At 35.6% G+C, this 24590-nt stretch overlaps 1 protein-coding gene across 4 annotated transcripts in view; it reads left to right on the top strand.

Annotated features, from left to right (window-relative positions):
- Window positions 1-24590, top strand: part of Sdt (stardust) — a 159530-nt gene that overhangs the window by 65504 nt on the left and 69436 nt on the right. For all 4 annotated transcript variants that reach the window (XM_064038588.1, XM_064038587.1, XM_064038589.1 and 1 more), the window contains one exon: window positions 23756-23871. In XM_064038588.1, coding sequence (XP_063894658.1) covers window positions 23756-23871 — 116 coding nt within the window. The remainder of the gene's footprint in view (window positions 1-23755; window positions 23872-24590) is intronic.

The following is a 24590-nucleotide window of genomic DNA, read 5'->3' as shown; positions in this document are numbered from 1 at the left end:
ATATTTATTGCAACCAGTAGTCCTGTGTGGCCATTTATTCCGTGTTATTTTTAATTTGTTTTGGCATTGGAATAGTGCTTAAGTAAATATTATGATTAGAAGGCATTTGTTTGGCTGTAAGACATTCAATAGCTCTGATTACAATAATTTGAGTGTTTGTTTTGTCAGCGGTGGGAAGGAAAGTAGGTTGGGTATTGATAATAGTGTTAGGTGGTAGATTAGGCAGAAGCTTTCTAAAAGGTCAACTTTATTAATCTTTCATAAGATAAATATAAAACTTAATACCTCCTTTTGAAAATTATCTATATATATCTATCTTATAGTTTTTTTATCTATTTATTTGTTCTTGCTATCGTGGTTCATGTTACCGTCACTACAAAAGAATGCCACAAGGTTCCATACTCGGCCCAATCTCACTGCAGATTTGTTCGTAAGATAACCAGAATAGTATAAAAAAGTGTTGCGTGAACGCAAATTGTGATGTTAATTAACATCTGAAATGTAATAGTTTATCGTCTGCTGCGTCTGCGCAAGATACGAAGAAAGTGAATGTGTTTGTAGAATTAATTCGAGCACTTTCTAAACTTTTCTTTGGCAACACATGAGCTATTGTTTCGAAACTTGGAACACTTCAAGAATATTTAATATGAAAAGCATTTTTGTATTAAAATATTATTAAAGTAGAAGTTACGATAGGTTTAGCTGTAGACAATCATGTTTACAATAGTATGTAGACAGAAATCTAAACACACTTCTTTTTGGCATGTAGTAAGAATTTGAATCAGATAAAATGTATATACCAGCTTTGTCTATTTCATCTAGTTTTAAATTAGATTTTTTAATCAATACGTTAAACCCACTAATCAATGTTTAACGTGTATAACCTGCTTACTTCTCCAGAAAATCAGTCATGTAATAGCTTCCAATACTTAAGAAACATTCTCTTTAAAAATAACGGCCATCCCAAGCCCATCCACCCAGAAATTCCAAGCAGCACTTCAGTTAGAAACTGGTCTCCCAGCGTGAGAACCGCCTCCCGTTACTGTCCGTCACCTGACTCTGGATGTAACCCTACACCCGCGTGCTGTATAACCTGACTCTTGTTTACACTGATAACTTTAGTACTAGTGTTTGTAGGGCTGGCAACGTCTGTAAACCTAGATATAAAGAGGCAGATAATGTTTGGATTTTTTCAAGGTCAATCTGTTAAGGCATCTGGACATATTGCTAATGGATGTGGTTGTAAGTATGATATCTGACAGAGAGGAATGGAAGAAAAAGCAAGTTGCGTCGACCTCAGTTGACTTGATGATGAACCTGTTAAGGCATCTTTGCAGCTCCAGATTTAAAATTATTTACGTTTGACATTTATGTTTGTTGAGATTTCTTAAAAAAGGGAAGTTCTCAGTTTGACCTGTATGTATGTTTCGTTATTACACTGGTGTTTTCAGAATAGTAATTATTCTACAAATGCATTCCATTTTCAGTATGTGGGGTTTCTAATCAATCGGAATCTCGACATGAACTTCAAAATAAGGTGATATTTGCTCCAATGGTAGCCCTAGATTTTAGTTAGGCACAGCAGCTTGTAAATACAGTTTGCATTATTTCGTTATTTACTACGGTAGTAATTACTGTTGAATGTGCTGACTCAGTGTTTGTCGTATTGTTTTTGTTGTCAGCTGTGTCTTGTTTTAAAGGAGCGCCTTCATGACTATTTCACAATGTTTGGTTTACGCTAGTTAGTTGAATATTGCTAAATGAGTATTTAGTTGTTAATTCTATTGAAACATAATCCTTTCTTTTTTCATCAATCAAGGATTGATAATAATATTATAAATGCGAAAGTAACGCTGTCGACTCTGTCTGTTCTTCAAGGTCTGGCTTTCACAGCAATACTGTTGAACCTAACAAATGCAATTCAGTATACAGAAAGCCTGAGAAAGGACATAGGTTACTTTTTATCCAGGTGTAGGAAGTAGTTCCTTTAGGATGCAAGTGGAATCACGGGGAACGCTTTAAATTTACTAGTCTACCACAGAAGTCTTTCATCTACCTTAACCTACAATCCCTTGAAAAATTCAGCTCCCCTCAGGAACCCCCCGTAAATATAAATAAAACAGTTTGAACCGACCCCACGTTTCTAATAATAATGCCACGTCAGGTGGCTAGTGTGTGATCATCCCTACTTCCCGTCCTATAGTGCGAACATACGGACAGGTAGACGAATAACTGAGCGTTTTACTTGCTGTTTTGGATGGGTATTGTGAAGTAATGGGATTATTGTTAATACTGAGTTTGGGATTGAAGAATTTTGGGATCTTTTCGGGAGGGTTTTGAAAAGTTTTATGTGCAAGAGTGAGTTTAGAATGTTCTAATGGTAGGAGAGAGTTACAATGATCTAACTAGTTAAAAGTGTATTTCATCATCAGCATAATTCAAAATAGCTTGTATTAATCAAATACATAGTACACGTGTCCTATATATGTCCTAACAATAAAAACTAAGACATAGGTACTCCAGTTTAGCGTCAACCAATAAAACAGATTTAGGTCACTCGAATAAAATAGGTGAGACTATAGGAAGTATTTAAATAGAAATCTATCAGAGTCAGCTATTATCGAAAGGTCAAGTCTAATTTTATTTTTAGGTTGCTTTGCAGCCGTTCTATTGTCCGAAACCGTTTTATTTATTTTCAGATCTTTTGTATCGATTTTTTGCTCTTAATTCGTTAGGAAGGTTTCAATAGCCGCATTTTTATTGGCATTTATTAGAATCATAATCTCTTGTTTTTATAGAATAATTTGTATCTAGATGTTCATTAAGTTAATTCCCATTATTCATGGCCTTCAATACATAGAGAATAAACTGTGCAACATTATCGTTTTACTCGATTGAAACAACAACAATTCGATATCTAAAATCGATTCCAAGAACATTCTCTATCGTGCCAATTATGTAATTATCGTTCAGTATCGACAACTCGCTAGAATCGTAAACAATTGATCTGATGACATATTTTCTGTTCAATGTCATTACCTAGTTTTTTCCCATCTTCGAGCTAGCAGTTTCTTTACCATATTTGTTGAGACTTCACAAAAAATGCTCTTCTGTTCGTTCAACATCATTGATCAGACAACAGTATGTATTGTCATTATCACATTTACCGTTAAATCGTTTGTTTGTTCATCAACAGAGAAAATCTTTTACCCTAGTGTTAATTTCAACTTTTCCGACACATAGTTTGGTTTAGCAAACGGGCCCGTGATAATTTGCAGGCGGCTGCGAAAGGAAACTTTTAAATGAAGTTAAATCTCTCCAACTTCAGCCACCGAGACCACGCTTGCTCGCTGTGTTGGCAATTTGTACACCATTAAAACCATTGCAGGTTTTTTTTGCTACATTCACACCAGCTGTTTTAGGTTTTTCTTCTTCACCTACGCGCTAAGCTAATTTTATTCAATAATCTTCGAAAGATTCAGCCTTTACCAGTTAGAAATTACTTTTATTTTTAAAAGGTGTGCCATAAAATTTAACTACAGCAAGATCTACAAACTAAGTACTAGTTATAGCCCATTTTCATACAATAGCCAGTCTCGCATTGTACATCATCTGCTTCCCACGCGACGCTCCCCGATTTGCCCCGATCGGCTCCGATGTGTTCCGATTGACCGAGGTGTGCCAAATGACGGTTTCATTCAAGTCCACCATTGATTGTATTGGCTTCTATTGGCTTATTCACCATGGATGTGGGGGAAATATTGGTTGCATGTTGGTGTGTCTCGTTTTCGTTTTGCAGTTTTACGTAGTGGGTTAACGAATATCATTCTATGTTCCTTTTTGGTTTTGGATTTTGGATTTGTCTGACTTAGATTCTCTTTGGTTGTATAAATCGATGCATTTTTAATGATCTTTAATGCATTTGAGTAGTTATTAAAAAAATCATCCCCATCGCTGTCAACTGGGAGAGTATCCAAGAGGCTAGCAGCATTACCTCATTAGATAATAGCCAGCCTTGTGGTCACGAGAATCGTCAACCAGCCGCCTAGACAGATTTTTAAATAGGGTGTGGCCATTCGGAGTAGTTTTTGATTTAAATAAAATGACTAAATGGATCTAAAGTCACCATGTCAGGACAACAATGCAGCCACAAGCTGTCTTTGTCTATCATCGGAGAAACAATTATGTAGAACAATAAGCTCTTGATTAAGGGACCTATTATGGGTGATTAACGTAATAATCGATCTAATTACGATACTCCACTCGATTATGGAGCAGTTGAATGGAGGCCTAATCGATTGATCGTTATAATCCGAATGTTCGATTGTGTGTGATACACCTGCGAATTCAAATGTTATCAATATGTTATAAGTCAAGTGTAATCCGATTACAAGCATAAGAAGACAATAGAGTATTGTTGCGATAAAAACTGCATCGATTATATTAACGAAAAGAAACATCAAACAAGAAAGAATCTTTTGAATTGCAGCAGTATTATTTCAAGATATAAATACAATGTTAGGTAAATTCTCACAGTTATAACACTGACACTATAATCTGGCTTAAAGAAAACTATGGTTACTAAGACATACATTTACAAATGTCAAATGAAACCACTATAGCAACAGTACAAACATTAATATTCAAAGATTCCATTACACCAGTAGGCATAGATAACACCAAGTTCAAGATTGAGCTATTCGTTGAAACACTTAGAGCATTGAATCAACAGGAGACGCTATGAGCACATATATCTACGAGCAGTGACAGCTCAGTCATGCATTTTCGATCACATCGTAAAGCACGCATACGACAAAATTGACAAACACGTGAAAAAACTTGACGCACATTATGTACTGCGTCACTTAAGTTTGCATGTGCAGTCGTTATCATGCCACTACAATTCTTCAAACTTTACTAGATTTCAATTGAATAATATGGTTCAATGTTGATTGAGAAAATTTTACAGAATAGAGCAGCTTTATGTGTTGGCGTCTATACCTTTGGTAAAGCTGAAGCCTCAATACCGTCTCGTAGGTTGCATCATCTAAGTAGAAACACGACGTGAATTTGTAATGGTAGATGTGCTTTCCACTTTCCACTACAGTCGAAGCGTGAGCTACGATTGCTGGTGTTGAAGTCACGGTTACTAGTTTTCTTTGAAGGTCAAGATTATAAACTTCTGTGACGTTTTTTGGTAGAGAAATTATCATACCATAGAGTTTAGGCGTTTGGCATCCGTAATTGTTTTAACAATATTTTTTTTTTGCAATTAAGGACTATGGAGATATATTTTCTTACTTTTTAGTTTTTGTTTTCGTAATTTTTGCCGCGGGGATAATTTTAAGCTCACATTCATTGCGAATGAATGTTATATTCCTACAGATATTCTTGATTTGTTGACTGTCTTTATGGCATTTGCTTCTTGGTGGTTTTGTCTGTTTCTGCTTAAACGCCTGGCACCTCCTGTTTCAGGCGTTTCGGCCTTCTTATCTTGGTTCTTGGTTGGTTTCTTATCTTTCTGCCATCTAATTTGTGCTTTGTATATGTCACGCACGAGGTCTTGTAGAATAGACGGGAAAACAAAAGCATAACGCTATGCATTCTAAAAATAAAACCGCACTATTTACTTTTCTTATCGACCGTAACTAATAGCAGTTATTTGAACTCTTTTGTTTTATTTATTCTGTTCATCGCCGTTATTGAGTATCGAGGAATCATTTCATTGCTTTTTACCCATCTGATTACTATTCACACTGACTTTTATGTTCATGTACGGACGAGAATAATTTTATTTACCCAAGATCATATTATCAGCATTGAGTTATTAGCTAGGGAATTTCAGCTGTAATACTTTCCGTTTACTATGTCTTTTCTAGACCTCATCGGATAAAAACATTTATGTAAAATGGTGGGAAATCATAAAATGAAGGGGTCGTTTGATGATATCCCACCAAGATCCCGCTATAGGATAACTATCCTCAAATATCATAAATATTTATCAGTCCATCCTCACAGGATTGCAATCAACCGATATACCCGTCCATATAGCACTACATCCAAACTACTGCACCACGTGGTTGCCACAAATGTGCCGTACGAGACTACAAATGCAACGTCCAGTGCAACAAATGTGCTCCTGTCTCACAATATATATTCTGCTACTGTTGTGTGTAGCTACAGATTTCAGTATTACGTGAATTGAATGCTGTCTCTAAACAAGCATTTATTTCGTGTGTGACGTTTTAGACAGAATTTTGGGTGTAGCTTCTTCATTGTTGTGTAGGTCACTGAGGAGTCAGTTGGAGTGTATTAACTAGATAGCTATATCTAGGTATCACACTCCAGCAGACTTGGCAGTACTTAGTAAGCTAATGAATCTGTATACCTTCTTATAGCTGCCAGTGTGTAGGTTGACGAAGACATATTATTTGTCTTGATTTATTTGTTTCTAGAGATTAGTGTTAATTCGGAAACGAAGATAGGCTACTTTTTATCCAGGTGCAACGCGAAGTTCCCTTGGGGAAAAATCGATTACATGACAAATGCCAAAAAAGTCCTTGTAGTTTTTTATATCAATGTTGTTCTCAGTTCAAAGATATAACAATAAAGACGAACGCTGAACGCTTCAACTAAGGATATAACTTTATATGCTAAACTCTAACCAATCTATGTAGCTACGTAATTAAGTGTGTTGGTGCACAAAACGGAGGGGTGCCGAGGGGTGAGGGGGTGACACAATATCAGATATAAGAGCTTGTATGTTACACAGGTTAGTTAATAGCTTGGGATATTGGATCATGTTCATAGCTAAACACGGTTTGAGGCATCACTTGTATCTGTAGCAGTAAGATTTAATCATCTGCCTAACCTTTGCCGAACTATGTTAGGGTCGATTTCTAGTCTAATCAGATGCAGCTGAGTATCAGTTTTACTATGGAGCAACTGCCTATCTGATCTCCTCAATCATTAAGACTATTGTTCACTCATCATCACCCTTTCTCGAGCCTTTGCCCAACTATGTTGGGATCGCCTTCCAGTCTAATCAGATGCAGCTTAGTACGAGTGTTTTAAATAGAGTAACTGCCCATCTGACGTCCTTAACTTAGTCACCTGGTTCTGGCTCCTAACTTACCGTAAATATTGCCTATTGTCTGTTCGTAAATAACAGCCGGGATTCACCAATTGTACGTGTCTTGGAAACATGAAGAAACTCGTCATAGATGCAATATTTAATGTAAGGTGAATGTGGTGCAACTTTTCTAAGTTTGTGTGTACTTTCTAAGTATATCTCGGACACCAATGGCTGAAATCATCAACCCGCATTGAGCAAGCGTGGTGATTAATGCTCAATCCTTCTCCGTGTGAGAGGAGGCCACAGCCCAGCAGTGGGACGAGAAAAAAGGCTGTAACAGAACCAGAATGTGGTGATTCTCATTGACGATTATTCCTTCTGTATAAGAGGCCTGAGTTCTGCAGTGGACAATAGAAAAGGCTGATGTATCATAAAGGATTACTGCAAACGTATTTTGCTCGAGTCTCATAGAATATGACCAATGACCATAGATGCTTAGTGATGATGTTCAGTGCAAAGTATTGAATTATACTCCCGGGATAAACGAAGAGGAATTTCTCAATAGTCCATTCTTTGATACTGATAAATGCTTTATAGTTATCTCCATTATTGACTGATGTTATGAATACTTCTCATAGTGAAACTTACAATATAATAATACTAGACAGTAAAACCGAGACTTTTACTTGGAGTTACCAGTTTCTGAGTCAATAGTTTAGACAGTTGACACTTTCGAAAATATCACTGAAGTGCAAACCATTTCGCAAATTAAATATTTTCGTTGCATCTTATATTTCACAGGTTTCATAGCTATAATTATATAAATAGTGCTTTATGAAATGGGCAGATTTGACAATAATTGAGCAGCAAATAAATAGTATAATGAAAATTGAAATCCTCTTTTCCCTATTAATATTACGAAATAAATGCTACTCCATTAATTAAATTACAAACACAAAACACTGCGGTTATAACAAATAGCAAGTACAGTCGACAAAAATCAATAGAACACACAATACGTGTAGTATTGAACCATGGAGAACAAATTGACTTGCGGAGGTGCCATAACGGAAAATCTCCTAAGAAAGTAGAACGCCAAAATGCAGGTGTGTGGGGGACGAGGAACGTTACTGTCTCTGCCCTTTCTTTGGACCCGATCATTTTTTGTAACACCAAAAATCGTTGACAGATGTCTCAAAGCACCCGAACGCCTCGTTACTTCACTCGTAACTGATCGTTTTGGTCACACCCACCGTACTTATTTGACCTAGAAGGGACCTATGACCATGCATGACCTATCTGTATTATGGCATCTCCGCTCATCTTTCCTTTCTGCGTGTATTGAACAAATCCCGGCAAAATTACATTAGCGCGTGACGTCATGCCATAGACACCCACCTAGAGCCGAGTTTTGTTTATCAGCGTGTTATCTGTGCTCGGCAATTAGTCACTGTGGTACCTACCTAACGTGCGAACGTTCCGAATTCGAATTTTAGAATTATTGTAGTTAGTTTTTTTTTGGTGTGTTAAAAGTGCAACTTTTGTTTGTGGCCAGTGTTCGGTGGTTCGGTGTGTTTAAATTTTGAAATGTGTTCTAGAAGTGTGTGTTTAGAATGTTGAAAAATTGGTCTTATGTTCCGAAAAGTGTTGTTTTGTGATTTCTTTGCGGCTTCCCCTAAATCGGAGCAAAGGTTTGACTTAAATAAACATTTTCTTGCAGTATTATTTATACTACCGCAACTAAAGGTTAGGAAAGTATTGAACCGATTTGAAAAATTATTTCACTATTGTAAAGCTACACTCTTCCCAAGTAACATGGGCTACATTTTACTCGAACGGGCACTTAGTTCATTCGAGACGCAGGTGAAACCGCGGGAAAACGGCTCGTAAAAAATAAAAATACTTATTTATACCAAAATAATATTCAAAAACAATTTTAGCCATCATGTTGTGTACAAAAAAAGTTAGAAAGTACAAACTGTCTGGCTTCGCATAAGAATTTTGCATCCAATTACCGTTTGCTAATCCAATTGACATAATGAGAGGCTCAAGTTCATACTCATGAGTCAATGGAAACTGGTTCTGATGATTATGATGTTTATAGTGTATTTACAGTTGTTTTAGCAGTGCATTATTTCCTTTTTTTGTTGTTTAGCTGAAGCATCGTATTCAGCTCATTTGGCCCTGACCATATAGGTGCAATAAGCTTTTGACTTTTATACCAGGGCCGCGGTAAGTCTTTCGAACAACCCCGCAGCCCCGGAATTACAATAAATAGATCTCAAATAAAAAAAAAATACTATATAACAGTTATTTTATTAATCACATTTAAAAATATTTACAGTTAATTAAAAAATATTCTAGCAAAAAACCTAAAACTAAAAAGCGCCCTTAAAATTATAGTTTTATGAAAACATGATTGATGCATAATTAAAGAAGAGTCTTTCCGTAATGTTTTTGAATAAATTGTTCTGCATGAAATTGTTTAATTCAACATCTCATTCAGAATATCACAAAAGGCAAAATGCATGAATTCAGGATGCATTTTTTAACAAATTAATCTCGAAAATTCGCTTGTAAAACAAAGTGAGATACATATTAAGTAATATTTTTGTTTCCGATAAACGCCATATATTGTTGAAGAGTCAGCTTTTCACGTGCTTTTCAGTGTTGGTTAAATATTTAATCTTCCTGATGAAAATGAAAACTCGACGCTGATCGGCTAATGGATGATTTTAAACTGTAATTGTTTGACCTATATGTTTATTGAAAGAATTTTTGGGGCATAGTTATTTTGTTTGTAATGTGAGTGTGTCCAACGGAAATGATTGTTATCTATGAGTCAGTAGATAAAATAGAATTAGGGGAAGGCTAGGAAGTCAATTTTATGTAGAAAATTATAAAGGATTTTATAATAGTGAGTTTGAGCTGTGTTCCCGTTAATATTACTCAGCTATGTTTCCTGAAGCACTGCGTTACAAAAATCTTCAAATGAACAACAACAATTAACTCAACTTCAGTATTTGACCAAATCAAGAGAGACTATTCTCAAACATTGAAATTAATATCAAAAAGTTTACATTTCTAACTAAACGATTAATTCGAAGGTCAAAAAGCAGGTGCCCTCACGATCAGCTGATAGCGACAAACAGAGACAACAACATTCACCATCTCTCTCACACCTAGGTGCGGACGATTCACTTGCTCATACATTTCCTGTGCAACTTGTATACCTGTCATTACGGATACTTAACTAGTAACGGCCAATCCCATTAATCAATCTATCGTTATTTTTAACCATAGATAGGGACTTAACATACCGGGTAACTGGGTTGAGGGGATCAGATAGGGCAGTCGCTCCTTGTAAAGCACTGATACTCAGCTACATCCGGTTAGACTGGAAGCCGACCCCAACATACTTGGGAAAAAGGCTCGGAGGATGATGAGATAGGGACTTAACATAGCTCGTATGGGACTAATGTGAAACTTCTATCTCTATGGATTTCTATGGATAGAAACTTGGAAATGGTCGTTAATGAATAAGCATTTTGTGTTTATCTATACTTGTAATATGTTCGATTGGTCTTCTACTTTATGTCTTTAGAAGTGGAACGGAACTGGGTTTATCGTGAGAACTGGATTGTTTTTGTTTTTGTCTGGTCTTCCGATCCAGGCTGATGACTTTTACAATAATATGATAAAACATATAATTTTCCTTTTACAAAACAGAAAAGGCGTTCAGTTTAAAAAACGTTAGTAAAGAAATATTGACTATTTGCTATTCGGGACAAAACCTTGTGAAAAGTGATTAAAAACTACTCAAAAGTTGGTGAAAGCTACGCATTACATGCGGGTGATTAAATAGTTCACCAGCTCATGTAAACACCGTGCCATGGGGAAAATGTATGGTGGCTCTATTGTGAATGGGGATTTTTACTATAGGTATCTATAATGTTAATGATAGAGGATAATAGTTTGTTTGTCTATTAGGTATTTCCTGTATACATAAATTAGGTACTCTTATAACTTCTTCTACATCTATGTTAATAAAGTTAAGATGTTTGTTTGTTTGCACCTTAAAGGCTCTGAAACTATTGAACCGATTTAAAAAATTCTATCTCTGTTGGGAAGCTACACTCTCGAGTAACATACGCTATACTTTATCCCGGTACGGACAGTTATTCCCTCAGGACCCGGGTGAAACTATGGGAAATCGGTTAGTCTTTACTAAAATTATAACCCTCTTTGAAGTGTCTTTGAACGAAATCTCAGAAAATAATGCATTAGTTTGAAAAGTTCTTGACATTGAACATGATATAGCTAAGTCAAGTCCTTAAATACCACTTAAGCATGTATGAGGTACCACATATTTACTACTCACTTATCCTTCTTGGAAAATGGCGCATTTGTCACACTGCTTAACCAATTTTACTATCAAGCATAACCTGACACAAAATCGTTTGCCACAAGTATAGTAATTACGTAGTGTTGACAGTAGATAGACGGATAGCACTTGACGCCTCGTTAATAGCAGCTGTTAGACAGGTAAAAACTGATGGATGTAATCATGCGTTCACACGATGTGATGAGTTAGATTCAGTTTTAGATACATTGGTATGCGGGAACATAATTTGTATTTATAAATAAGAAAGTAGTTCTGTAGTTTTGATTTTGTAATTGAATCTGATAATGATTCCATCTTCCAATAGTTGAAGATTTTTTCAACCTTAGATGAATATACTAGTATGTTATAGTGGTACAGTAGTTAGAAAGTAGAAAGTATAGGTATTATTTGTGAGATGACGGCAGACAGAAGAGTATTGAAGAAGAAAACATGCTGCTTTGACCACAAATAAAAATATTATAAGGATAGGAGGATGATGATAAGCTTTTTTTAACCTTGTATTTACTTTTCATAATCAAGTTAAAAAGGTTTAATTGCCTAAACCTATTGCCTTACCTAACAAATACTACATTATTATCGATCATCATTCAATTGTTTAGGAATTCAATACTCAATTTAAAGTAACAGACTAAACTGCCAATCACGATAACAATGTTAATGAAAGTCATTATTAGCAGGATGTTACAGAATATCAGAAACAAAAAATGCAACAAAAACCATTACCATTCACGGTAAATTACACAATGAAGCTACTGAAACAATACCTACTAGCGTACTACTAGAAGTTGATAGTTCTCATCATCATGACTTTATAAATGGAAATCATCGTATTGTTGAAGGATAAGTTGATTCCATACTATTTGTGGATTAGTTGAGAATAAAGTGTTATTCTCCAATGCTTCAAGATAGTGAGTTAATTAATAATAAATCAGTCTATAAACTACAAGCTCTTCAGCTTTATACGAAAAACATGTGGTAATGGGAAAATTACTCAAAGAAATAGAGACTAAATATGCTTCCGTAGAAAATTTTTACGTTAAATAAATCCGTTAGTTCAAAAGAATACTATTTATTTTCAAATCTTGAATGTAAAAGTTCAAAAGTTCCACTTAAATCAATTCTTCTTACTTGTCTGAGCTCTTGAAAATGTAAAAGTCTGTCCGTTTTTTATTGGTTTCTGCTTTCTTAACATTATTCAGAGAAAAAGGGGTTTCTTTTGAGAAGGAACTTCTTACCTGTTTTCTTAGGCAATGTCATTTAAATAATACATTCACACTTTTGAACGTAGTTTTCTTTGGTAGGATTAATTTGGTGGTTCCTGGCTTCGTTTGTTTGACTTGCTCGGTTTCATTGATTTTTTACTCTTCTTTAAGTATTCCTGGTTCTTGGCTTCCAGATTTTACTTATGCAATATTATCATGTCGGTCTTTTTCGTTGAATTTTGCTTTGAGAATCAAATTGTGGTGTTTTGTGAAATTGCTAGTTGCACATACCAATTTCTGATCAATATGAATCAAATAAGATTATTGCTGGTTATTACCAAGATAAGCAGGATATTACAACATTAGTTCTGAACGTAATAGTTCAGGCGATTGCTCGCATAGGTACGCTAGATAGACAAAACTAAGGATACATACCAAAACAGTAATGAAATCAATGAAAAAAACAATACGAACACAATATAAAATCAATAAACAGCAAAAAAACATAATAAGTACAGTGAAAACTTAGCCACCCAACAGTTGTGGGCGTTCAATATTACGTGAGATAGCCACGTGAAGAGTACGTGGCTTGAATGTGAATAATACAGAGATAGAATGATTTCAATTCTATAGTATTAGTTGGTAATAGATCAAAATTGTTTCTTTTTTGTTTATTTTATTAGATGTTACGTATTTTAATGGGAAATGGTGTGTTATTAGTATTATTTAAAGTTTTTTGTTTAAAAAATAAACGGGAGAAATGACACTGTTATTGGCATCACTGAATTTGAAATGGGAAATGTTAATTTCTTCTCCTATCTTTATTAAAAACATGATAACATTCATTCCTTGTGTTCACTTGCAGAAGCAACAATTTTCAGAATCTGACGATATTTCCCAAATAACACATAAAATATATTAATGAAGCTAACACTTTAACAACCCTCATTAATTTAAACTATCCTATAATGACGATTTAAAATAACACAACTACACATCAATTCATTAGTCGAAATTGCAGAATGGATATTTTGATTCCGGCTCAACGCATTACTCATCAAAATATTTCACATATTCATACGTCAACCAAACGTGTTCATTCGGACAATTTATATACGTTATTGTATTGTATATTGTTAGGATATATTTGAATGGACACAAACTAGAATGTAGTGAATTCGGGTCATTGGTTGATTTGGCAGTTTTTAGTGGATTGGAACATTTATATCTATATCTATCTACACTTGATTCATCCAACAGTTACACTTGATCAAGCAAGCTATCTAATAGGTACTTAAAGACATTTTCGAATCGCTTGAGTATTTCCTGAGCTTAACGCTTTCGAACAAACTCTTTTGTCTAAACATCAACTGCAGAGTCTAAATGTCATGTCAATCATACCTGAAGTTGGATTTCATCTTTCATACAATTCTTAAACCAATTTCCATATTATATTTCTCTTTTTCCATTTTTCAATCACACACAACATTTTACTTCAATATCAGCTTCGAAAATAGGTTACAATTGGGCCACCCGCCGACAAACTTACAGAAAAACTTTGGACGGAACGAACATTGTTCCTCCAACAGTTTTCCAATAACTCTCGCCCTTATTGCTTACGTAATAAGGGCTACCTACTGACCCAGTAGCTACGGCTTCCCTCGCTGTGTTTGTATTTATAAGTTGTATATTAATAGTTGCAGCTCCAAGTTTATCGGTATTGTTTTTATGGTCTGGTTTATTATAATGATTGTAGTTTTTAGAATGTGCTTCTTTGAGTGGTTTTTAAGTTTTTCTGAGAGCAGATTAAGATCTATTGTATCAGCTTTCTCTTTAAATTAATCAGGAAATCGTTAGATACCTATAATCACTCTGAAAGTACAGCACTCAGTAGTGGCAATGTCGCTATCTACGCAGGTCATCTTTTGTAATAAACTGAAATTCTAACGTTTCTTCCACTTACATCAATATTTTCCAAAATTACTCCATCGTCAATCAAAGCACCTCGCCTATATCTGTATCAAATGTTTGGACATACAGACACAAATTCGGGCATTACAATAGCTTACACATAGGTACGAGGTACGTCAAACACGTGTGTATCGAGATGGAGTACAATGGTCATTGTTGGCTGTTAGAGAGAGCGATCCTAGGGTGTGTGCTGTGATGTAGGTTTAATTTTATTCATTTAACTGTACTTTGGATGAGATCGGCAGATGAAGAAATTATCTCGAAGAAATTATAAATTAAAGTAATTTACCCTGCGTTCTTATCTAGGTAACAGTCGCACGGATCATTCGATCATAGCACAAAGTAACCCTTGGCAGATTGGCCATTGGATGGATGACCATCTGAGGCTTTTTATCAAGATAAGAAGTCAATAGTTGCAATTCAAAAAATTACATTGTTTTGATAGAAGCTGGTAGCATTACTTATGTCAAAATGAAATCTATTTTTTTATTCTCCCTACAAAACGCTTCTACTTCTGACTTTTTACTTTTTAAACTCATATTTTGTTTTAACCCTGTTAATTTTGAAAACATCCACTTTCACTGTACACCATTTTAGAAATATACAACCAGTTTCACCCACCGTACTCACCAACATTACACCTTCCATCAAACAACATACTTGTAGCTCTAACAATAAGGCTATATACATATATATACAAACACGTATATATTCCTTCTGCCGGACATGTCAGACTGACACTATCTTACATAAAGGCGTTGTAAAGAGCCATTGTGGTTCTCTTGTGATATTAAATTGATATAGAAAGCTTCCAAGCTGTGATTGTTTTAGTTGGAATATGTTGAGAACTGTAGGCTCTATTGATTAATAGTTTACATGTCATGATATATGGCCTATGTCATATTGAGATCGAACGACTGCTGCTGTCATTTGCAAATCATTGGCAGTCATTATTCAGAAGCCAGAAAGTCTGCCAACCAGTCTTACTAATGAGGTCATATAGGCAGTTGCTCTATATAAAATTGTGGCACCCAGCTGCTTCAGGTTAAGACTATTAGAACCCGAACATACTTGAGAAAGGGCTAAGGCAGATGATTGAAATCATATTTCGAGCAAAACTATTATTTGCTTAAGGCATGGAGTGAGAACAATGTAAAAGAGGAAACACAATTCAAGAAACTCAAAAATGGCTGTACTCTATACATAAATATTTTCAATGAATGCTCGATGTTTCAGAGAACAGGATAAGAATTTTTAATTTACATACCTACAATTTAAATTTATTCGTGTCGCGTTTTATGCGATAATGCACTTAATAAACTTCTTAGTTTCTGCATCATACTAATGTAACATTATTTTAAATATACATAACTTGAGTAAAAAAGTTTTATAGCTTGTCCTTCTACGCTCAAAAAAACTTTAAAACCATTGAACAATTTAACTAATAACCTTAACTAATTAAATAAGCCACTTAAATACCTATCAATGTTCAAAGGTTTTCAAGATAATCGGCTTACACATAGATAAGTTTATAAAACGGGTCAGAGACAAAAGCCTGTCTCTCGGCCTATTATGATGTACGGCCTATTCAGGCCATTTCCTATACGTGCGACGGAGGCTTGTGAGAAACTATGCCTAGAGAATAGATAGGTAGATTCTTTTTTTTATATCGGAATAGATATGAGAGAATGGTACCTACATTTGAAAGAGATTAAAAAATGATGGTGTTGGCTGGCTATTCTTTATTTTAAATTTCTGATTTGACTGTATAACATGCAGACATTATAGCGTAAAGGAGATAATATCCCAGCTTCTGGCAATGATTAAAAACAGGCTTTCTGATACCTTTAGATAATTTTAAATGCTTTAGATTGCAGTGATGAATATGATCTGTAGCACCTAATCACTATCCTTCAAGTTATCCAAGCACTATCCTTATAGTTTCATTTCGACAGGAATTTCTAGGTGACATTCCCCAGGAAAATAATATTTCTCAGCAATAGTTTAACTTTAATCGAGCGGATGTATTTACACCCATTACAACATAATAATCTACCACCCACCACATTTTCTACTACAACAATAGTTCATTAGCACTGCACACTATAATCGAGAGACCGCAAATCGATATAAAATCGAATCGTTTCATCCAATTGTTCCGCACTGCACTCGATTGACCGTTATGTCTTGAGGTATCTACCATTTGAAAGCTGGCTACCAACCGCACATGCCGCGACTGTATGCAATCGGCCTGTCTATTTTATTATTTATTAAAGGTTTACCAACAGCTTCTGTGTAGAAAAAGCTTAGAATATAGTTTTTGTTATGATATATATGATAGATAGATAACAATTTGTTGAAATAGAAAGTAAGGGACACGATATAAATTGGTCGACGTGCCAAAGCACGCAAATTGAAAATAAATTCGGGGTTCCGCAGGGTAGCATTTTAGGACCATTGCTTTTTCTTATTTATATAAATGATCTCCCAGACGTAACCAACTATACCTGCACACTTTTTGCTGACGATGTATCGGTAACTATACCTAAATTAGAGAACAATTACGAGGATGAAATCAACTGTACAATAAATGAAATAGCCAAGTGGATGGAAAATAATAATTTAAAACCTAATGTAGACAAAACAAATTACATACAATTTTACAATAAAGATGCAATTAAAACGAGCCTAAACTTAAAACTAAATAACAAATCATTAAATAAAACGGACAAAACCACTTTTCTAGGAATAGTTCTTGATGAACGATGTTCGTGGAGCGGTCATGTGGAAAAAGTGTGCGGAAAAATCGACAGATTTGCATATGCTTTGTGGCGATTAGGTAATGTTTCCACAAAACAGGCGACTATGCAAGCCTACCATGCATATGTCGCATCAGTATTAAGATATGGCATTTTAATATGGGGAAACTCGGTGCATGTTGGCAGAGTTTTTGTCTCACAAAAACGGTGTATTCGAGCTATTTGTAATGTGGATAATTTAACATCATGCAAACCGCTTTTCAAACAGCTAAAAATTCTAACACTTGCATGCATTTATATAGAGGAAGTTTGCAAATTTACAAAATTGTATGAACATATGTTTAAGAAACTTGGTGATGATTGCACATTTAACTGTAGATTCCCAAAGAAATTAAATTTACCATTTATGAGAACCGAATTGTACCGTAGAAATTGTTACCCAATGTGCATTCGAATATACAATAAGCTACCGTCTCGCATTAAAGACCTACCAATGAATAAATTTAAGAGGTCCCTCAGAAATTGGCTTATTGATAAATGTTTTTATACAATCAAAGAGTACCTAGAGGAGAAATAGTTTTAATGTAAAATGATTGTAGGTACCTACTTTTTTAGCTATAAGATTATAGAACTTGAAATATTTGCATGACTAATTATAAGTCGAATATAGTGAAACCATATTTTTTTATTGTATCGACCATCATATTGTACCTATATTCTGGCAAATAAATAAATTTCATTTCATTAAATTTCATTTCATTTCATTTCATTTCATATGACTAGGACTTACACATGAAACTCTACATCAAACTACATGAAACTCTTGTGGATCGAAGCGGCAGCAACATGTGCAGTCGCTCTCAGATATCAACCAATTTCATGCAGTCGCTGCAAGTGCTTTCGGCAGCTGCAGTAGTCAGCTAGCATTCAAAACGCACCTTTACAGTGGTACGATATCAACCGATTTCTTCTATCTTACCGAGTTTTATTGTTTTATTCGATTATCGATTATTTTATGGATAGCCGTGTTAATCGGAATTTTAAGTGACTGTAAATTCTATTGCGTAGAGGTGTAAAATTCAGTAGGATTTCATTTTGTATTTTAATTGGGTAATAATAATAAATAAGTTTATAGACTGGCATAATAACTATTGAGGAATAGGAATTTTGATAAATACACTTCAATCCAGTTACTAAGGACTTAATAAGTCCCATACAATTTTCAGTGGCAGCCTGAAGGTACATTTTCTTGCCAATAGTTCGCATACGTTACAATCATTAATAACATTTTGCATCTAACGTTATTTTATTGCCCGTTATTTTATTATTTAGTATCAATGGTGAGACTGGAAGCCGACCCCAACATAGTTGGGAAAAAAGGCTCGGAGGATGATGAAATGTGATGACGTTATTTTATTACTGCCAGTTCACACTTTTTTCAATAGAGTTCCATATTCAATAAAGCCAAAAACTATTTTTATTTCAAACAAAAAAAAAAGAAACATATTTCACTTTCAAATCCCGAACGCGAAATCTCGTACACGACGATATAAAACGCGCGTAAAAATGGCGGCGCGCGGGAAAAGAGTCCTCTATTTATTTAGACAGAAGCTGAGCGCCAGGCTTCTGATAATTGCATCTCATGCTGATCCTTTGAGCCGAGAGTACGCCCCGCAATGCTGTACAGAAAAACGTTTTTATTTAGTTAACCTAGTACGGTTTGTGGGAGCAGAGAGAACAAAATGACTAGCGGAGATGTCATAACGCAATATCTCCAAAGATAGCGCGCCAAAATGCAGGTGTTCCGGGGACGAGGAACGTTAGTAGCTCCGGTCTTTCGCGCCTTCTATGATACCCGCCCATTACTTTCAAAATAAAATCACCAATCATGACCAATCTTTGCCAAATTGGTTTTGATATGACAAGGAACCCGAACGCCTCGTTAGTTCTAGTAACTGATCACCACGCTTGCCGTACGTCACTTGAAATACAAGAAGGCCCCTGACCTACCTTCCTTATGGCATCTCCGCTATATTTCCTTCCTCGGTGGGAACAGTTAGTTTATCAATAAATTGGTTTGCGGATAAACTTTTTAGTTGCATTTGAGTTGGTTGCGGGATAAAGTTTATGTTTGATTGCAATTGTATTGCGAGTTAAATTCAATGCGATTTATACCGGGTTTTAGCTCTGATCAATGGGTTGGTATTATTTAATTAGAACTTGAGGTAATAAATAGACGATTAATATAATAGAGTATAAATAGAAGACGCTGTAGATAAACTGTCTTTATTCTTTGTATATTTATTGTTATGTGTGCAATAAAGAAAAGTAACAGAAGATAAATAATTAGATACAGACAGAAATAATAGAAGATTAAACAAACATAAAAAACCATATATAATTACGTAATAATGCGATGACAATAACAATGATAATAAAAGGCAGACTTTTTCTTTTCTACAAACACGGGTGAAGTTCACAACGACTAGGCGACTGTGCCAAAAGGGTGTGCTGGGCCCTTTTGGCACAGTCGTCGTGAACTGAACGGAACATTAATAGTTTATGCTGAATTTTGTCCCGGATTGACCTGACGGATGGTAGCACTAGTCCCGGCTTTTATTTTATGTTTCCCGTTGAAATTGGGAATATTACGTCCCTACATTGTGGGGCAAGGCATACGCTTCTTGAAACTTTATTGTTTTCGTTCTTTTACGTATAGGTATATACACTAGAAACCTTTCTAAGAATCCGCCTACTTAGTCACAAATTGAAGTTTCCTAAGGAATCACTACATAATTTGGTGGAACCCACAAGTCCAATCCATTCAGGCTTAACGAAACTGTAGTTAATCTACTTACTAATTAAGTATATTTTGATTTTCTCTACTTTAAAACCAAAATGGCTTGCATACAATATATTTTAACTTGGGTTTACTAGATTATATTCTTGAAGTAAGATTCGTCTAGCTAGGCTGACTCATGCAGATGAGTCATATATTACGACTTTCGATTTATCGTTATAATGATAATCGATTAGAAATGGTACACAAAGATAAGGAAATGCATGCTTTGTTTATTTATGTTGAATATGTTTACGATTTCCGTAGAAATTCAGGCAAAATACGTTTATTTAACTCTTGTAGTTAAACCGGGTACAATGTTTACAGGATTGTCGCTGGTCAGATCAGACAATAAAATGAAGTTTTTCACACTGAAAAAGGAGATACTAAGATGTAATCTATCAATTTATTGCACACAAGTTTCCACAGACTTTTAGAATTAGCACCACTTCTGGCCAATATGGGATCATCATCCGCCTCCACTCATTTTATTAGGGGTCGACGCAGCATGTTTCCATATTTTTCTATCTGTTCACTATGGAATCACATGTGGGGCCCACTAGGGCCAAAGCCCACCGGGGCTGCGGAATTGTTCAAAGAGGTTACCGCGGCCCTGGTACATAAAGGGCTTAAGAAGGAACATGGTGAAATATGGAATCTAGAAACGAAATACAGCAGATTTATTTTCACAATTTAACATTGTACCAAACACAAGGTCGTGTGTTTTATTCGCAGCCCACCCGGCCGTTGGGCAAACAATAAAAGTAAGCACTTTAGTGACGGGATTAGCCTTAATAATCATTCGCATTGTTTGACAATATTCTCGTCTGCATTGTAAGGGTTGCTGGTTGTCAAAATGTATGTCTGAATTTTTGGGAATTGAAAATTGTAGGAACTATTCAGATACTTTGTTATAATTCTTCATAATTTTTACGATCTTCACCGTTTTAGGGTTATCTATTTTTCTTTACAGCAGAACCCACCAAGGGTCTTTCGTAATTCTGACTTCTTAGCAGATCATTAAATTCGATCGACGTAATGATTTCTGCTCTCATTCCTCTGCCTTCTTATTCATGTCCTCGATTCGATCCTTTTAGGTAGTCAATTCATCTTTTTCTAGGTATTCCTCTGCATCTCCATCCATGCAGAATATACCCTTTTCTTTGTTCCTTATTGCATGCATTTTTAAATCTCTGATGTATGATTGATCATACTATCACCGTTATTATCATCATCACCATAATATTTTCAAACTACAGCCTCACATTACTTATTCTCGACAAGTTTAGTGCAATTAAATACCGTCAGAAAAAGGTTACATCTAAATAGTTGTCTGGCAGAATGTTTAAGTAAATTAGCTTTCATTTGTCGCCATGTCTTCCAACAAACTATTAGTCAATGTCTACAGGACAAATAGACACTTGGCTTGCGTTTAAATAAAAAACAACGGAGTTTACAATATTTATGAAGAGGAGATAAATTTTCTGAGGTACAGTTCTCGGCAAATAAATTTTGTGAAGTTAGCTACAGTTATTGCGCTATGCATGAAATGGCTGACTTTACACAGGTGTGGGGAAGTTTCCCCGTCTAGTTATAAGCTAGAATAAATTATTCCGTAACCAAAATATTTTCTTATTATTGTCTCATTAACACTTAATTATCAAATACTGTCATTCGCTAGAGAGGTAATGAAACTCAGAGAGAACTATGTATTTTCAGTATTCAGTCACAACCAGAATTTATCCCTTCGCAAGAAAAATGTAGGTCACCCCAACAATTGCCGACTGCCTTCCATTCCGATAATGGAAGAAAATTGCCTTTCTTTCGTCATAGCATTATTATTTATATTTTGGTCTCATTGATTTGTGGAAGCTGGAAGGTTTAAGTAGAGTATTCCGATATGGAGAAAATGAAATATATTGACTGCATTATTGTCAATTTGGGTCTAATCAAATTTTGCAATGACCGTTGAAGTTAGGGCACATGTAGTGTGGGAATTCAATAGTATTTTTAATAATTCCTCATTTTAAACGATGCTCGTTGAAACTGCAGTTAAAACATGAAAAAAGTATAATTGTCCTCAAGAGTTTAAATGAAAGCAACATATGTACTCCAATTACTATTATTACTAGCATATTATGTCCCACTGCTGGGCAAAGGCCTCCCCATCCCGCTTCCACAATTGCCGATCCTTCAACTAAGACCACCAGCCTCAGATCTCTTCCGGGGCCTACCCCAATACATGATTTACTGAAAGATTTACTGAAAGAGTTACTGTAAAACGCATCACATGCACCTTAGAACAAAAACTGAAGTAACTGTCAGTGTATTACGTAACTTGTTGAGTTACGTTCGCGTGTCGTCTCGCGCCGTTGCGTCCCGTCGGCCGTCGCGCGTCACGCCCCGTCCCAAGTCTGACGGACGGACTTCCTTTCTTCTTGATATTGTGACGCCATTGTTAGGGTAAACAGGTGGTCAACCCTTAAATAACTTAATTATATTAAAAAAAAAACTTTAATATTATTTAGAAACAATATTATTCAGGGCTGGAAAAACATAAATTTCAAAGATCCTACCGTCATTTAAGTTTCATCATCATCTGTTGAGATATTCCTAAACGCTCTTAAACAGTCTTCCTCTATATGGTGTTAGATTGTTTTTCTCATTGACTTTGCAAAGAACTGACCTAGGTTAACCAAGTTTACATGAACACTTTTTTGTAGTCACGTAAAATCATATCAATAAACCAAATCAAAGTTATCAGACAAAAAACTCGATGTTCTTACTACAATGAATTATTAATACGTTTAAAAAAAAGATAGACACAAAGGAAATGCTTTTTATAAAGGGGGAATACTCTTGCATTCAGTAATGACCGTAGCTTACCATATTTCTTGTGTGCATATGCGGAACGGTATGCAATGGGTGCATCGCTGCAACGGCGCGGTCGAAGTTTTTCTCAAAGTTGTGAGGTGCTTACTCGCCTACTCGGATGCACTGCCGATCGTGTCTGGAATAATATAATCTTAATGTTCGTTCTTGGATTTCTTTCTTACACTATATTTAGCCTTTGTTATAGTTATCCGCATGACTTATGACTGGATAAAGCGCACCGGATAGGATAGGCAGTTTTTGTTGGATTTGCTTGTATTCGTGGCAATTGGCAATTCGTTACTACTGTCAGCTAACCCATGTGTAAATGGACAGGCTACGCACCTTAGTACTAAATACATAGCAGGCGTGGCGAACTTAATAAATTCCGAGATCTAATTTATCTTAATAAATTCAGAGCTCTTAAAATCAAACTTTTATAATGAAACACCATGTACCAGCAAATTCATTTATATTTTTTGCCTTACCACTATTAAATGGACTAACTAGTCACGACTGGCTATTTCACTCCTCCTACGGTATTACTTGAACTACCATTTGAAATTCAGGCTCTAATATATGATAATCCTGTACAATCCTCAAATGATTAACCTGTGATTTATGTAATTCCAGGGCGCGCAGACGATCCGGCTCCAGCATAGTGGTGCTGGGCGCGGATGACGAGAAGCGAGCGCCGCCGGATGACGACAAAGACATGCTCACCATGCTCTCACTCACTTCTGATACCGGTAAGCAAGAAGATTATGTATATCAATTAATTAGCAACGTTTATCGTCCAGATCGTGACTAAGTAGGATCCATACGGGTCGATGCGATGGTTTGAGCAACTCTCGGCGCGATCGGTCCGTGAATGGGAGACCATTTCCTATGTGTTAACGTAGCGATTTCAATTGGTGGGTCCTGATCCTAACTGTCATGTGAACAAAGGTAGCAGTTATTATAGGTAGTCAGAGGCCAGTAAGTCTGATTAACAGTCTTACTAAGGGTTATCGGGTTGACTAGATTTATTTAATCTTTTTCAGGCTTTTCTTGACCTTTTAAAACTCCACCTTCTTATATCGACTATCCTCTTGCAACCCTTGCCAAGTGTCACAATTTCTCTCATCTGAAACATAAGGTTTGAAACAGTCCAAAAAACAAATGAAAAAGGTATCATCATACATTGATATTCGCACAGTCTGTTACCCAACAAGGTGCGAAAAGTAAACTCCATAAAATAAAACGTACTAACTCCTAAAAATTCCAACGAGCAATGGAACTCCGTAATTCTGCCAGATATTAATTCCGTCATTCGTTAATGTTTTTTTGGGCAAAACTCCCCGGTTTCGCATTATTACAGGTTTTTGTCTCTCCGAATACTTTCCTACAGTTAGTTGTTCACGATTCTTATTAATTTTGGAGTTAATATTTGCGTAGTTAGAATTTTGTTGTTGTTCTTGAATAATGC

The sequence above is a fragment of the Helicoverpa armigera genome, chromosome 16, assembly GCF_030705265.1.
Source record: "Helicoverpa armigera isolate CAAS_96S chromosome 16, ASM3070526v1, whole genome shotgun sequence".
In the NCBI taxonomy this organism is placed as follows: domain Eukaryota; kingdom Metazoa; phylum Arthropoda; class Insecta; order Lepidoptera; family Noctuidae; genus Helicoverpa; species Helicoverpa armigera.
The sequence above is the reverse complement of the archived record's forward strand: the minus strand, read 5'-3'. Positions and strand labels throughout refer to the sequence as shown.